Consider the following 17500-nt stretch of genomic DNA (forward strand, 5'->3'; position numbering starts at 1 on the left):
CGGCCAAACACTCGCTCCTTTCATTCGGCATGAAAACAGCGCTTTGCGGATTAAGCTTTGAGCAAATATAAAGTCAGCAGGTCTTTTGGGAGCGTTCGTAATCACAATGAGCTGCAATCCCAGGCTTTTGCCTTTGATGGTTTGGCGTGGACCTTCAGCCCGAGACGCAGGGGATGTTTGGATTGTGTGGGAGACTATGAACGGTTTTGGGTAAATATTTGGAGCTCTTTTCATACCGCCGGACTAGTCCAGACTGGGACGCTTCGTGAAAGACACCTACATTATCCACGGGACGAGCTCGCTCTGCTGCGCGCCTCTGAGGGAAGTTCAGACGAGAACATGTGCATCGGACTGATCTGAGATGCAACCGAAAGTCACAGCAGAGCATCTCAGTCACGGGACTTAGCATACATCCCTGCATCCCAGGGCTATTAAAGACAACCGCAAGAAAATAGAACTGAAAGGAATTCACAAACACATATATAATATAATATAATATAATAATGGCAAAAAAAAAAATCTAATCAAAATGTAAGAATAAAAATATATAACACTGAAATTAATTATTAAAATAATGATTATTAATGTAAAGTAAATTTAGGGAAAAGGTAGGAAATTTTAAAATATATAAAAAATATTCTAAAAATTAAAACTTATATTATGTTTGATATATTTTTAAAAATCTATATAATTGAAATGCTTAAATGTACATTGAGGATGTAAACTAAAAGAATAATTAAGTTTTATAATAATAAATTAATTTTTATAATAAATACATTTTCATTAACTACATAACCTAAAATATAATAACTATTATATATATATATATATATATATATATATATATATATATATATATATATATATATATATATATATATAATATATCTTTTTTTAATATTATATTAATTTATATATATATATATATATATATATATATATATATATATATATATATATATATATATATATATATATATAATATAAAATAAAAATGAGGGCTGGACGGTATATATTGATCGATATATTCATCTGGTCAGTAAAGTGGGTTAAATCTCCATCAGCGGTTAATACACAGAGCCGTAGATCACTGGCAAGACGTTTATGGAGATGGAGATTTACCGTTAATCAAAGAACGGGCTTTATTGACGAGATGCACATAATATCAAACGATATATATACCTCACCCAGCCCTGACAAACATACTACATGAAGATGGCAGGGGAAAAAAAGTCAGGGGAAAACAGAAAATAAAAAGTAGGCTAATTAGACACGTCATAAAAACTAGTGTACAACTATGAATATGAATAAAAGCCAGATTAGCATCTGAAGGTCTGAAATAAGACGTCTGCGCTGTTGGGAAACACCATATGATGTAAACACTGCCACGATGTGTACGGACAAACTAAACCAGACAACCCAAAGCCTGCCCTCGTGTGTATTTTTACAGAGCGCTTGGTTTTCCTGAGAGTCCTTCAGATGATCCGCAGCAGTAATCCGTCCAGACCGAGAGAAAGACATAAACAGACGCTAAAAGTGAAGGATGGAAGCGCTTTCCTCAGACGGGTCATTAACTCTGATTAACTTGAGACTGTCTGGGTGCGTGTGATCGGTGCCCATCGGAAACCCTGAGAACCACCTTCAGGAACTCCTTTTATACAGTTTGAGTCAATAAAGACAAAATCAGCAAACGCATTTCAGTGGAAACACTTCAGAGAGGAATAGAAAAGAGCTGACTGATGGACAGATGCAACAAAATAACAGATACAAGACAAAAAAGACAGGATGACATTCTAAAAGAAAAGAAAGAGAAAACAAGCGATAGCTAGCTAGAACAAACAACAGAAACGTAAAACGAAGGACGGAACGGTAAAAAGAAAGACAGAACAAACTACAGAATGAATGACGGATGGATAGATGATGGACACACGCTAGAAGAAAGCACTCAAGACCTAAGATCCAACTTCTTCCTCACCTTTATGACCTTCAGTAAAACTAAGCTGAATCGAGTAAAGCATTTCTGTCAAGAAAACACATTAAAACCTTTGAAAAAATGACTTGTACAGGAACAAGTAAATCAATAGTAGACGGAAAACTGCCTTGATAAACTAAGTTCGAGCTGAAGTACTAAAACATAAATAAAGAGATAAATAGCAAAAGCACATGAAGTTATTTTGATTCATTAAAAAAAATTAACAAATAGAAAAGAATGTTAAATGATACATAAAATGACTAAAACGGAAATTTAGACAAAAACATCTAAATATAATTCAATAACTACACAAACGGACAGACACACGACTACTACATGTACAGCAGCTTCACCTGATCTAGAACCTCAGCCAATCACAACACAGCTCATTTACATAAACACACTATCAGCCTGTTTCAATCAAAGATCAGAGAAGACAGAAAATACAGAAAAAACAACATGATTTCTGGTGCACAAAACCTGTCTGTGTGTGTGTCTGTCTGTCTGTGTGTGTGTGTGTGTGTGTGTGTGTGTGTGTGTGTGTGTGTGTGTGTGTGTGTGTGTGTGTCTGTCTGTCTGTGTGTGTGTGTGTGTGTGTGTCTGTCTGTGTGTGTGTGTGTGTGTGTGTGTGTGTGTGTGTGTGTGTGTGTCTGTCTGTGTGTGTGTGTGTGTGTGTGTGTGTGTGTGTGTGTGTGTGTGTGTGTGTGTGTGTGTGTGTGTGTGTGTGTGTGTGTGTGTGTGTGTGTGTCTGTCTGTCTGTCTGTCTGTGTGTGTGTGTGTGTGTCTGTCTGTGTGTGTGTGTGTGTGTGTGTGTGTCTGTCTGTGTGTCTGTGTCTGTGTGTGTGTGTGTGTGTGTGTCTGTCTGTCTGGTGTGTGTGTGTGTGTGTGTGTGTGTCTGTCTGTGTGTCTGTCTGTGTCTGTGTGTGTGTGTGTGTGTGTCTGTCTGTCTGTGTGTGTGTGTGTCTGTCTGTGTGTGTGTGTGTCTCTGTGTGTGTGTCTGTCTGTGTGTGTGTGTGTGTCTGTGTGTGTGTGTATGTCAGTCTGTGTGTGTGTCTGCGTGTGTCTGTCTGTGTGTGTGTGTGTGTGTGTGTGTCTCTGCATGTGTCGGTCTCTGTGTCTGCGTGTGTGTGTGTGTCTGTGTGTCTGTGTGTGTGTGTGTGTGTGTGTGTGTGTGTGTGTGTGTGTGTGTGTCTGCGTGTGCGTGTGTGTTTCCCATCACTCTTACTTTATCCAGCAGCGGCTGACACTGAGGCACTTTGCTCTCTGGACTCTCTAGTTTGACGATGGTGATGAAGCTGGTCTCCTGCCGGTCATCTTCACTGGTGTTACACAGAGACAGCGGGTGAGACTGCAGACAGAGAGAGAGAGAGAGAGAGATTCCCAGAGATCAAGCTCATGTTTCATGGGTATTTACTTTGTGATTTCAGCGCTGTCAGTACATGACGACATGATTTCAGTAACGTAAACTGATTTAATGCAGAATCTGCTTCATCTCTTCTTCTTCTTCTGAATACAGCAGCATCACATTCAAATGAGTTCATGAAGCTGAAACTTCAGCATGCGGAGGCTCTTTGATGCTCAAGAGGCTACTTCCTTCTCCAACACACACACACACACACACACACACACGCGGGCGGACATTTGACTAATAACTCCCCTATCTAGAAAAACTAAAAGATAAAGGTGACATCGAAAGGGAGAGAGATGTTGGACATGTTTTGCACGTTACAGGCTCATAAATATCAATTTGGTGTTCCCTGAATATTAATATATAAAACCATAAATGATTTAAATATGAATAAAATAAATATAATACATGAATTGTGTGTATATATATATATATATATATATATATATATATATATATATATATATATATATATACACACACACTGTATTTGTGTGTATTTATACATAGACAGTAAACTCACATATGCAAAAAAACAACATTTCTTTTGTATGCGATTAAGCAGAATTAATTACTTGACAGCACTAATATATATTATTTTAATCATATTTAAATAATTACAATATATACAATATTACACAAGATATATCTACAAATACATAAAACTAATATTCTAATTTATATAATTAAAATATATATTATAGAACTAATATTTACACAATATATAACTATAATAAATATTTTTATTTTTTAAATTATATATATATACACATATTACATATTCTATTTATATAATAAATTTCAATTAAATATGAAATAAATCTATTTTAATAAATTAAAATTATAGTTATTAAAAAATAATATAATAAAAATAAATAAATATATATATATATATATATATATATATATATATACATTTTTTCTTTCTCTATACATAGAATAAGTGCATCTTATACTAATGAATATACTAATATAATAATGTATCATATCGATTATATTAATAATGTAATCCTAATGTAACCTTAATAGTTATATATTGTAAATACCATTTAAGTTGGATGATAATTCCTACATGCTTTGCTAACACAAGAGGCTTGAGATAAATGGGTCTGTAGTATACAGGTGGACTGACTGTACGTCCAAACACTGACATCAGCTTCTGGCGGGTAACCATGGATGCACCGGACCTTTGCTCAGCATCCCTTCATCCCTTCATCCCACTCAACAGAGCGGAAATCCCAGCGTGAAACTGAGCCGAGACATCAGCAGCTGGCAGAGCAGCAGAGAGACGCTGATGTCATCCGCTCACAAGAGCTGGTGTGTGTCAATCAACCCAGAAACACAGAGGAGAGATCAGATACGCCACACAATTAAAAAGATAGAAAAAGGTCCTTGCTAAATTTGTCCCTAATTTTTGCATCTCGAAATTATTATATAAGTGCATGTTTTTATTTATCTCACAATTTATTCTAAGTTGTTTTTGTTTCCTGAGACCGTGTAAGCTTCAGTGGTGTCCATACAATACACTTCTTTTGTAAAAAAAGAAAAAAAAATAGAAAAAAAAAAATAAATTATGCATAATGCATTAAATAAAAAAGAAAGTGTTAGCAAACAAAAACCCACCAAGGCAGCATTTACTGGACTTAAAAATACAGTAAAAGCAGGAATATTGGGAACCATGTTTAGTGTTTAAAATAGCTGTTTTTTTATGTGAAAATACTGCAAAATGTAATTTATTTCTGTGATCAAAGCTGAATTTTCCCATGATCCTTCAGAAATCGTTTTAATATGCTGATTTGATGCTCAACATCCATTTCTGGTTATTCTGTGGAAACAGTGTGAAAAATAAAATTTTTCAGCATTATTTCATAAACATACATTTCAAACGAACAGCATTTATTTGAATTAGAATCTTTTGCAACATATTGTCGATAAATATAATGCATGCTTGATAAACAAAAGTACTAATAAAAATATAAATATATATATATATATATATATATATATATATATATATATATATGTATATATGTATATATATATATATATATACATACACACACACACACATATATATATATATATATATATATATATATATATATATACAAGATGTGTTTTACATTTTTACTTTACAAGTACTTTTACATTTTTATTGGTACTTTTGTTTATCAAGCATGCATTATATTTATCGACAATATGTTGCAAGATTCTAATTATTATTCTACTAATATAAAAGCAAAGGTTATGTATGAGGTCTGAGGAGGCCTCAGTCATTCAGCTCTCATCAGTTCTCCTGACGTAAAGCTAATCATTATCTCTGGTCTGTTCACCAGCTAGAGACCGTCCGGCGCAGCCTGTCATCTCTGCTGGCTATTTTTATCTCACAAAGGGGCAGAAAACTAAAAACGGCATCGGTTCCGACCCCAAAAGACACATCTTCATTTGGTTTTCGGAGGAACGGTGGCACACAAACAGATTAGCGACAATAGTCCGAGCCGTCCGTACGTCTGTGTAGACCGCAAACCGGCTGGGGATGAGACGGCCCTTCTAGCGCTTTGTAGTGGCATATAAAGACATTCCAGCGTCATCTCCACCACAGACAGACGGCTAAAAATACTCATAAATCAAACGGCCTTCAAAACAAACACAGGAGAGGAGAGATAATAAAGAGTTGCTGTGGTGAGAAAGTATTTTTGCCCTCTGGAGCTTCTTTCTTCTTCTGCCAGTTACGCAGTTTGTTCATGTTTTGCCAGCTGAGCTCCGGCGCACCAGTCGCTCTTTTCTATCGCATTTATTTACCCTTTCAATGCCAAACCAGCACTAATATATATAGCAAATCTTACCCTTACAAGTTTCCAACCACAATTTTTGGCATTTAAAACACCAACAGCTCAATTATCCATCCCAAATCAATCAGACACTCTTTATCAAGTACCGTCATGGACGCATGCCTTCATCTCAGTCCAGCGGTTGGTTTGGAGATCAGCGCATCCGTACGCAAACGCACAGAATACAGAGACTTCCAACAAGAACCACGGAGAACATCTGCTCGAGGACTCTAACTCTCGCAAGCGGACATCTGCCGTACGAATTAAAGAGAAAACGCTAGAAAGTCAAATGTTTTATTGCGGAGCACAGGAAAACGATGAGTGTTAATCACAGAGTCATATATGAACTAGACAGACGGATGGCTATAAACATTTTGAGAGATGATCAATAGCCAGCGAGCTAAAGACCAGGAACTGATTGTCAAACGACTTCCTGTCTTGTTTTGCTACTCACTAATGCTAGATTGACTTATTTTAGAGAACAAAAATATCGGACAGAACTAAACGTAATTACCAATGAGATTGGTTTTTCCTGAACAGAAAGACTGAAATGTGACGGGTTTTTTTAAAGCAGTCTTCTGCTGAGCAAAGCTGCAATGTTTCATTAAAAAAATACAGTAAAAACAGTAAAATTGTGAAATATTTTTACTGTTTCGAATAACGAATTTCTGTGTGAATTTCTTGTAAAATGTAATTTATTTCTGAGATCAAAGCTGAATTTTCAGTGTCCATTCTTATATGCTCAAGAAACATTTTTTTCGTGGAAACCGATACATTTGTTTTTTCAGGATTCTTTGATGAACACGAAGTTCAAAAGAAGAGCATGCATTTCAAACAGAGACGTCTGTAACATTATAAACGTCTTTACGGTCACGGCTGATCAAATGCATGCTCGATGTATATTCTTCATTTTCGGATCACAAACTTTGGATGGTACCGTATCGATTAAAACAAGAGGACTTAAAAGACAAACAAGCTAATTAGCATCTGGAGAAAGGAGACCATATGGACTCCATAGGAAAATTGACAGAGACTCAACCAATCAGGGGACGCATTTATGCAAAATTGCTCAAAAGAATTGACTGCGCTGCCGCTTTATGCACAATTGAATGCTAATTTGCATTTTGCATGCTTTGCGTGCCTCCAAACGGCTCGCTGAGAAGCGCACAGGACGAGGTCTGGAAAAGCGAGCGGCGAGACGCTATTAGAACTACAGCGCTGTCAAAACAGGAGCGGGCTCCGATTACAGCCGTCGCCCATTGAGACGCACGGAAACCCACACCATAATGAGAGCCGAGAGTCGGATTGTCTGCGGACTCAATGAAAGGGATTAGAAGGTATTGTGGCGCTCTCTGAGAAGAGGAAAGGAGAGGAGACGAGGCTAAATGGAAGCCGATAGAGGCGGCTGGGTAACTTCACCTGCAGGAATCGTCAGGACGCTCCTCTCATTGAAACGCTGAAAGAAAAAACGCTGAATGAGCCAGTGAATTACGGCCGCGGAGGATCACAGGTGGAAGAAACACCGCTCAAGATCGCTTACTAGATCACAGACAAGCTGCGGCCAAAACAAAGGAATAACATGATTGTGCAGCAAGTAAAGGGTGATCATGCACCATAATAGCATTATTTATTGCTGAATTACTATGTGGATAAGTTTGCCTTAAAAATGGTGCATTACATTAGCGACTCAGCAATGGAGGTGCATGGGTGCCGTCAGAACATCACACCCCTCATTAACATCTGGAGAAGACGAATGCAGCATTAAGTCTTTTTTAGTTTCAAATCATCTATCCATAACATCGCTTTCTCCAATGAAACCCATTTCATTTCGGATTGGCCTGAAGGTGAACGCATTCCAACAGGTTTTCAGTTTTGGGCGATGCGCTTCTTTAGGATGGCCAGGGTTTGGAGCAGAATCCGTGTCACTCCAGACATTAGACTGGCAGGCAAAGATCAGGGCACAGATGAGTGCGTGATAACACAGGGTCAAAGTTTAACACCGTCACACACACACACACACGGCAAACGATATTTACAACAGATCTTTTTAATTCTTGATAAATAAAGCTAAGAATACAAATCTTTTTTTTTTTTTCTAAAGACTGTTATTAATACAAAACTTTCCAAAATAGGAGATCCTCAAAAGAAATGGTATTATTATTGTTTAACATTTGCAAATATCTAATATCTAATATGCTGACACTAACTCTATTTAGACATATTAATTAATCCGATCAATTAAAATACATTCAAAATTACATTTTCATTTTAAGGTTGGTTGCATGACCTGGGATCCATATTACAACTTTATTAACTGTATTTTGAAAAAAAAAAAAAAAAAAAAAAAAAAAATTGCATTAGCAAATTCTGCATTAAAATATATACATATAATATAATTGTTCATTTTAAATTTCATTAAAAATTAATCATAAAGCAAACTAAACATAACCATGAATATTTAGCATAAATATTTATTAAACATGCCTTTCCAGCGAGTCAAAAGTTTTCCCTGTTCCCCATCTCGTTCACAGAACGACAAAATTCAACAAGAAATTATAACGTGGAGTAGATTTGTGTGGAACAAACGGTTACACTTTATTTTGATAGTCCACTTTAGACATTCTACCAACTAATTCTCAGAGTAAGGATCGGCTTAGGGTCAGTAAAATAAGTTTAGTAGATCCATCAAAATAAAGAGTTAGAAGATATTCAGCAGACAGTCTACTAATACTCTAGTGACTGCTAGCTGTTAGTAGAATCTCTAAAGTGGACTAACAAAGCAAAGCGTTACCAAAACATTAGAATGGAAATAGCATGAGAAATGAAGTAGCCTGTAAACATCTAACATGTGGAAGGGAGTGTATGCGAGTCGTCACTGTACTCTCCTAGGACTCCATAATCAAACACTGGAATGATGGGAAAGAGCGTCCAACCGGCCACATCAAGGCCCGCTCTTTTATTGTTGTTTTATTTTGGAGTGCAAACACGACTCGCTCGCACAAACAGACTCCATGGCAACCACCTGACCCCTGACGACCAATCAATTACTGACGCTTAAACAAGCGGACAATTAACAGCTTGAACGGATAAACTGATTTCTCTTTTTATCCACTCATGGAAATTCCTGAAAAAAAAGAAAAAAGAAGAAAGTGTCTCTTGAAGCAAACAAGCAAGCGGACTTCCAGTCACTAGTAGTGGTTGCCAAGACAACCATCACTATAACTACTCCGCACTGGGGTTTAAGGTTTTTCCCAATTACTGACCCCAAGTCAGCGTTATTTTAGATAGTGTTATAGTTATTACTAAATGTTGAGGGTTTTTTTATTGGTTTAATTTCAGGTTTAATTTCTTTGATTTCAGCTTTGATTTAGCTCATTTTAGTACATAAGGTAAAAATGCAAAGCAAAATAAGCAATAAAATGAAACCTTTAAATCTAATGGTTGAATTTAGTACTTGTTTTTTGGTTGCATTTAGGACTGAACAGAAATAAAAAATGAACTTCAAAAATCCACGCGTGTGCTTGAAGTTAATTGCATTTTATACAAATAAAATCATGTTAAACGTATTAATGCCACACCGAATATTAAGTCACACTGAAAAAATGCCATGCCAATACATGTAAAATATCCAATAATTGACTTTTCACTTGTTTTCCTATGTAAATGCACTTTTATAGAGTCTTGCTCACGAGTGCTGTGTTTTTAAGTTGCTGTGGCAATTTAAAAAAACTTCGATCATCGATATCGGTTCCAAAACAGTGGACCAATCAGAAGATCCCAGAGGCGGGGCAAGTGTGAGCTTATGTTGCAGTAGAAAGTTGACATGGCAACGGATTTCTTTGACAGCAACATGGTGGAGAAGGCACTGTTATTTATGTTATTGCATCACGTCTGAAAAACTCATCTTGAGACCCTCATGTTCTGCGCAGCTTTTTATCACAAGCTTTTGTCAAAAAGCGGCCCCTTCAATCAATCTTTCTTTCACATTTTAATGCAAACACATTCAGACATTTTAAAGTGTAAGAGGTTCCAACGCTACTCAAGTATGAACCATCTTTCTGCTGTAAACATCCGTATGAGTCATTGGATACAGCAGCGGAGATATCGAATGTTTCCGAGCAGACACACACACACACACACACACACACACGGGCTCATGGAGAAGTGAGCGTCAGGAATGCTCTCCCAGAGTAAACACTGTTGCGCCACGCTTTGATGTCTGCAGTTTCTTCAGCACTAAATCCTGTTCATCGCTGCCGGGATCTCGACACACAACAGGAGAAACACACTATTCATTCTTCTTCCGTAACAATTTCACACACAGCCTGTGATACAGTCGCACCTGCCAGTGCCATCCCATAATGATCATCACTACTGCATCTAAGCTGGAACATTCCAGGTAAAGAGCGGCGAGCGTGTGTGTGTGTGTGTGTGTGTGTGTGTGAGACAGAAACAGAATGTTCAATTCAAGTGCTGAAGTTTTAAAGCAATTAGGCTCCACTCTGAACAGCATAGGAACATCAGAGTAACAAATCAAACACTCAGAACACCATAGCAACACCCCAGCAACCACAGAGTACCATGTTAAACCCTCAGAACAGCATAGAAGCTCCCCAGCAACCACCCAAAAGACAATAGCAACCACATAGTAACACAGACAAACCCTAGCAACACCCCAGCAACCACAGAGTACCACGTTAAATCCTCAGAACAGCATAGAAGCTCCCTAGCAACCACCCAAAAGACAATAGCAACCACATAGTAACACTGACAAACCCTAGCAACACCCCAGCAACCACAAAGTACCACGTTAACCCTCAGAACAGCATAGAAGCTCCCCAGCAACTACCCAAAAGACAATAGCAACCACATAGTTACACAGACAAACCCTAGCAACACCCCAGCAACCACAAAGTACCACATTAAACCCTCAGAACAGCATAGATGCACCCCAGCAACCACCCAAAAGACAATAGCAACCACATAGTAACACAGACAAACCCTAGCAACACCCAAGCAACCACAGAGTACCACGTTAACCCTCAGAACAGCATAGAAGCTCCCCAGCAACCACTCAAAATACAATAGCAACCACATAGTAACACAAACAAACCCTAGCAAGACCCCAGCAACCACCGAGAATACAACAAATTAACATATTAAAAGCCTCAAACAACACTAACAACCACTAGAACACCACAGCAGCCACAAAGTAACATATTAAAGCCCCAGAACACCCTAACAACACCCTGCAGCAACACTACAAAAGCCACCCAGAACACAGCAGCAACCACATAGTAACAAATGAAACCCTCAGAACAGCACAGAAACATCCCAGCAGCCACCCAAAACACCATAGCAACCACATAGTAACATATCAAACACTTTGAACACCCTAACAACCACCCAGAACACCACAGCAACCACAGCAAAGACCCCAAACACTCAGGCAACACTCGAATGACCGGCCGAAACCCCACAGTAATAACACAGCAACACATTAAAGCCTCAGAACAGCATAGAAACACCCCAGCAACCACCCGAAACTCCATAGCAACACCACAACAAGAGTAAACAGGTAATATTGCATCTAAAATGCAATCACATTTGGGATCGCTTGCTCATTTTACACGACTTAACTATATAAATATAAAAACAAACCCATGCAGGGGTATTTTTCGTCTTGCATTACAGGGGAAATCTAACAGGCTTCATCACGCATTCAAAAAAAGTCAGCTCGCACATGGTTAAAATGACAACTACGGTATCACAGCAGACAACGCACTTTAATTCTCACTCTTTAAAGCCTGTGACACACTCGCAGCGAGCTGTGGCAGCGCTGGACACACACCAGCTCCGACAGGGCCTCAGATTTCACAGCCTGGTGCCACTCGCTCCAAACAGAGACGCGGCGCCTCCCCCTCAGCGGCAGACGGCAGAAAATAAAGCATCGCTCTATCTTCATTTGTGTCACGGGCCACGCTGGCCGGCGTTCCCAAACCCCATCAGAGGCGGAGGGGAAAGTCATCAGCACGAAAATCCCCTCCGCACCCACAGCTCCACATCATTCCGCTTTAAAGTGTATTTTTGACATAATTACAGAAGAGGGCGAAGCGTCTTGAGTCATGATCCGGGCCCGGAACCATCGGCCTCGCCGGCTACAAACACATAAACACAGGCCTGCCTCCCTCAACCATACCACCACCGCCTTCCAGACGCTCGATGTTTTTTATCCCTCGCTCTCGGAGCGATCGGGACGCGAGCGAGGAAAGCGCTCTTTTAACGGGCCTCCCGGTCGGCTGCCGTCAAAACAAACATTTCAATCAGGACAGAAGCGTTCGATCTGGTCCGAGAGGGGAAAAAAACAAACATCTCTGGCTAGCTGACCGGTGGACGAACACAATTTAGGAACGGCGTGATGCATAATTTAAATTCTAACAGACAAGTGGCGAAACAAAACTGCTGTGATTTTAATCTCTGCTCTACATGTGATATAAATCACCTCCCGAGGCTTTTATACCCATTAGGTTCAAACATGTACCTTTAAGATAACAAAATGGACCCTTTAGGTACAAACTTCAGTAAAGGTGACAGCTGTTGTACCTTTATTTGTGAGAGTGCAGAAATAATCAAAACAGTCATTTTAAATTCAGATTATGTTTCCCTCTTTTTACTGTACTTCTGATCAAATAAATGCATCCTCGGTGAGAAGAAACAACTTCTTTCAAAATTATTTTAAAATCTAACCAACCACAAACCTATTAATCACAGGAATAAACGATATTTTAATACATATTGCAAGAGAAAGCAGTTATTTTCAATTTCACAATGGTACCATTTTCCCCACATTTTAGATCAAATCAATCAGATTTTTAAGATTTTCTTCTTTCGCCGTACGTTTATCTATTTCGCTTTATTGATTTAAACCTCTGCATCATATGCGTTAGATATGCATCATCACACACAAGCCGTTTCTTCACCAGACCTTCTCCTCCTATACTCTGGAAAAGGCCAGAGCGACTACATGATTACTACGACTATAAAAAGCTCAGACGTATGACAAAACCAGGCCAGGACGCGTTCCAAGGGGCTCCTTAACTCATTTCCTTCTGGCATCTGTATTTCAATCTCCACGTCTTCAAAGAGCTCCTCCAGCGTCCTCTCTCTGGATTTCCATTACTGCTCACGAATCCTTCAGAGATTTATCACACCGGGTCAGTCCAGGTCACACGTTCGGCCCGAAGACCACCGCAGTTACTTTCTTCTCATGAACGCGACCGAACTTACCCTTAGCGGGGATCTTCACCGTCAAACACGGGCGACTTAAGGATCAATCACTCTTAAATATATGACTGATGAACTCTTGTTGGGAAATGCCCTGAAAAATTAAAAGCCTAATGTAGCTTCTTGGCAGATCTTGAAGGAGCAGCTTCATATCTGTCATCATTCCCTCACTCTCATGTCATTCCAAACCCGTATGATTTCCGTTCTGCTGTGAAGCGCAGAACAACTCATTTTTTTGAGCATCATTACCATTTTTTTCCGTACGGCGAAAGCGGAGCATATTCTCTTGAATATTCTGCTAAACATATGCTTTTGTAAAGAACAAAAAATAAAGATGGTTCCCCATTAAATTAATAAAAACGACTAACTAACTAGACGTACGCACTACATAAACAAATAGCAAAGAATTAGTTCAAATAAACGATATAAATAAATGGATGAAGTACATTCAGACACTGCTAGATAAAGAAACGGAAAGACGATAAAAAAAATTAATTAAAATGACAGTCAAATGGACAAAAAAATTAATTGTGGGAATAAATAAGTTAATACTAATTCTGCCAAAACAATTAATCACATCCAAAATAAAGGTTTTGGTTACATAGTGTGTGTATTTCTGTGCATTTACATACAAACACATGCATAAGAAAATATAAATATAAAATATATACTGTTTATATATATATATATATATATAAAATATATAAAATATATATATATAAAAATATATAAAATATATATAATATATATATAAAAATGTAAAATATATATATAAATATAAATGTATATAGACATGTAAATATTTTCTTATATATATATATATATATATATATATATATATATATATATATATATATATATATATATATATATATATATATATAAAATGCAGAGTACACATCCATATATTACGTAAACAAACACTTACATTGGATGCATATAATAGCAATTAATAGTTTAGAAGCAGTATTTAATAGACAACTAAACAATGAAATAAACAGACAAAATTAAATAAAGATAAATGACAAATAGCAACAAACAAAAAGAAAAAAATAGACTAAACTAAATTAAATGTAATAATTACAAATAAAGGATTATTTTCACCACAGAAGATATTGAGAATGTGGGACAGCAACAGATTTAATGCACTTTTCTTTATGTATATATCGTAAAGGTTTGGAACATCACAAGAGATCAGCACCCGATCGATCGCCTGATGTTTTGGTCGCTGTGGATCACATGCGTCTCGCTCTGAGCTCTTTCCACAAGCAGCTTGTTTGAAGAAACCGCATTACTACTGGAGAAACAGGCTGGGTTCGAGCCAACGGCGTGTGTGTGTGTGTTTCCAGGAGAAAGCGTGTGTGTAATCGCTCCTCCAGAACCAGGCTCGGTGTCTCAGCATCTTTTCTTTCCCATCCCATCCCGCGGCTGAAAGCAGATCAAAGGCATCGGGAGGAACGGCTACAGGCTTCGAGTTTCATTTTCAAAACACGCCGGTGGAAAACGCCCCGCTCCGCAGCTGAACCGCCGTCAGCCGGAGCGTCAGACCTGACGCAGGCCAAAACAAACCTCAGCGCAGCACTGGAGACGCGGCTGCAGTGACCTCTGACCTCTGACCCGCGCTGATCTCAAACCAGAGGCGTGCAGCGCTTCCTCCACGAGCAGCTCCTCTCCTGTCCTGAGGGGACAGACCACAGAGACGCCACGGCTCCAGGACCGATTGTGTCCGGGGACAATGAGACAGAGACAAAGCCTGTGTGTGTGTGTGTGCGCGCAGGTGAATCACTCCAAAGATGGCTACAAAAGTTTTAGGTTTATAAGAATTTACAAAAAAACCCCAAAATAAATTGTATGTAATTAAAAAGAATACATAAAAATAAAAACTGTTTGTTTTAGACAATGCTTTTCATTAGTGCAATAATTTTTTTATATTTTACTTTATTATTTTATTTTATTTATACATGCATACACACACACACACACACACACACACACACACACACACCACACATACACACACGCAAATAAGAACAATATTGTCTTAGAGCAACATAAATGCATAAATTTTTTATATTTTCAACTTTTAATAACTTAAAGTTAAAACAAGTGTTAAATAAACATTTAAAAATTAGGGAAATTAAAAAGGCATAAATAAGAGACCTGGTTATTTTAATATCATTTGTGATAAACAAATTAAATAAATGAAGTAATGTGTTTTTTTTTTTTGCTTGCATGACTGTAATGGAAACATTTCTTCATTAGATTCACCTGCATGCGTGGTTCTGCTCGTGATGAGTTTTCCCTTACACTTTTGACCCAAAACAACGATGAATCAGAAGACGCTTGTATCAGATGGACGGGGAAGCAGAACAACACGCCCCGCTTTATGGATCCGGGGTGTTCTTGGTGGTGGGTCACAAAATAAAAAAAAAAAAATCCCAGCTCCGTTTCAATGTCTGAGCCTTTGTAGGCATGCCAGAACACAACTACAGACCTCTCACACACACACACACACACACACACACACACACTGCACCAGCGGCTAGAGAGAATGAAAGAGGGAAATCTCTCAGATCAGTAAAACTTCATAGTCAACGCAATAAATCAGTTCAGAGGTGAAACGCTGGCAGTCAAACGGAGCGTATATTTGGTAAAAAAAAAAAAAAAGAAAGAAAGAAAGAAAAAGCCACACTGCCACATGGGTGGCCTACAAAACCCTGATCCCCACACACACACACACACACACACACACACACACACACACACACACAGTGACTAACCACACCGCTAACTCTCCATCAGCGACAGACAGCAACTAATTAAAAACAGTCCTTTACTCCACAAGAAATCATCACAGACCTGCTTCACGTTCATGTTCCTGGTGTTACTGATTCATCACTTCTTGATATTATAAATAAAAGTATGAATAAAACAAAAAGATACATTAGCAAACAAACAAATGCTTGGCTCATGAATAGATATATACGGGTCAAAGATGTCAAAAATAATGTGTAATACTTCTTTAAATCGCTGCTTTTTTAAAATTTTGTTTAAATTAATTGCAATTTTGCTTTGGTTTTTCTGAGCCGAAAATACACATTTTCAAAACAAAAAACACTTGTAAGACATTAAAGATTAATTTCGTTTCACCCAAAATACTAATTAGCTGTATTTTATTTTACATTTTTGAAACATGCCACTATCCTTGATTTTGCCCATTCTTCAGCAAGATCTCATTTGAAACAACACCGTTTTATAAGCTTCCTCATTCTTGCATGTATTTGAATCTGTACAAGTCAGAAAAAGCATGTTATTTGAGTTTCTGCATTAAAGTAGACCCCTTGCTTTGCTTTCTATGGACATAAAATGGCTTTCGTGAATTTCTTTTGATCTAAACGCCTCTGGCCCGCGTGCACGTGTGTTATGTATAAATTCTTTTCATCTTGTGCTGTTCTGTAATGTTTGCATTTTTGTTTTTTATGTACTTTGCAGATTTCGATAAAGCACACTGGCACGGCGACGGTAAAAGTTTCTGCAAAAACAAAAATCACATCAAACACAGTCTCAATAAAAAGCACTTCACCTGTGCTGGTTCACCACACACACACACACACACACACACACACACACACACACACACACACACACACACACACACACACACACACACAATAGCTGCTCTGAACTCCAGCTTGCTCCGGCCTCTCCTTTCTGCTGGCCTGGCAGAGAAATATGGATTATTAAATCAAAGCTTGTGACTCATAACCCTTCCATACATGTCTGGTCATGGTTCGTTAGGAAATCTCGCTCGTGAACTCATGTGTGTTCCCTTTAGAAAAGCCATTAATTCCTCGTATGGGAACGAACAGACAGCATCTCTCTCATGCGCTAATATTTCACAAACACACAGCAGGAATGACTCAGCGCACACACTACCTCGAGTCAAATTAAATATCTCAAGGCGTTTTAAATTCAGCTTTAACTTTAATTCGAAGCAATTTCAAG

General features: G+C 38.1%; 1 protein-coding gene across 1 annotated transcript in view; it reads right to left on the bottom strand.

The window, feature by feature from the left end:
* The window catches only part of LOC122332367 (E3 ubiquitin-protein ligase RNF43), a gene marked incomplete at its 5' end in the record, with an annotated part of 72488 nt that overhangs the window by 23020 nt on the left and 31968 nt on the right, over window positions 1-17500 (bottom strand). The window contains one exon of the mRNA XM_043229670.1: window positions 3198-3320. Within this exon, the coding sequence (XP_043085605.1) occupies window positions 3198-3320 (123 nt within the window). The remainder of the gene's footprint in view (window positions 1-3197; window positions 3321-17500) is intronic.

Source organism: Puntigrus tetrazona, unplaced genomic scaffold (assembly GCF_018831695.1).
Source record: "Puntigrus tetrazona isolate hp1 unplaced genomic scaffold, ASM1883169v1 S000000019, whole genome shotgun sequence".
NCBI lineage: Eukaryota > Metazoa > Chordata > Actinopteri > Cypriniformes > Cyprinidae > Puntigrus > Puntigrus tetrazona.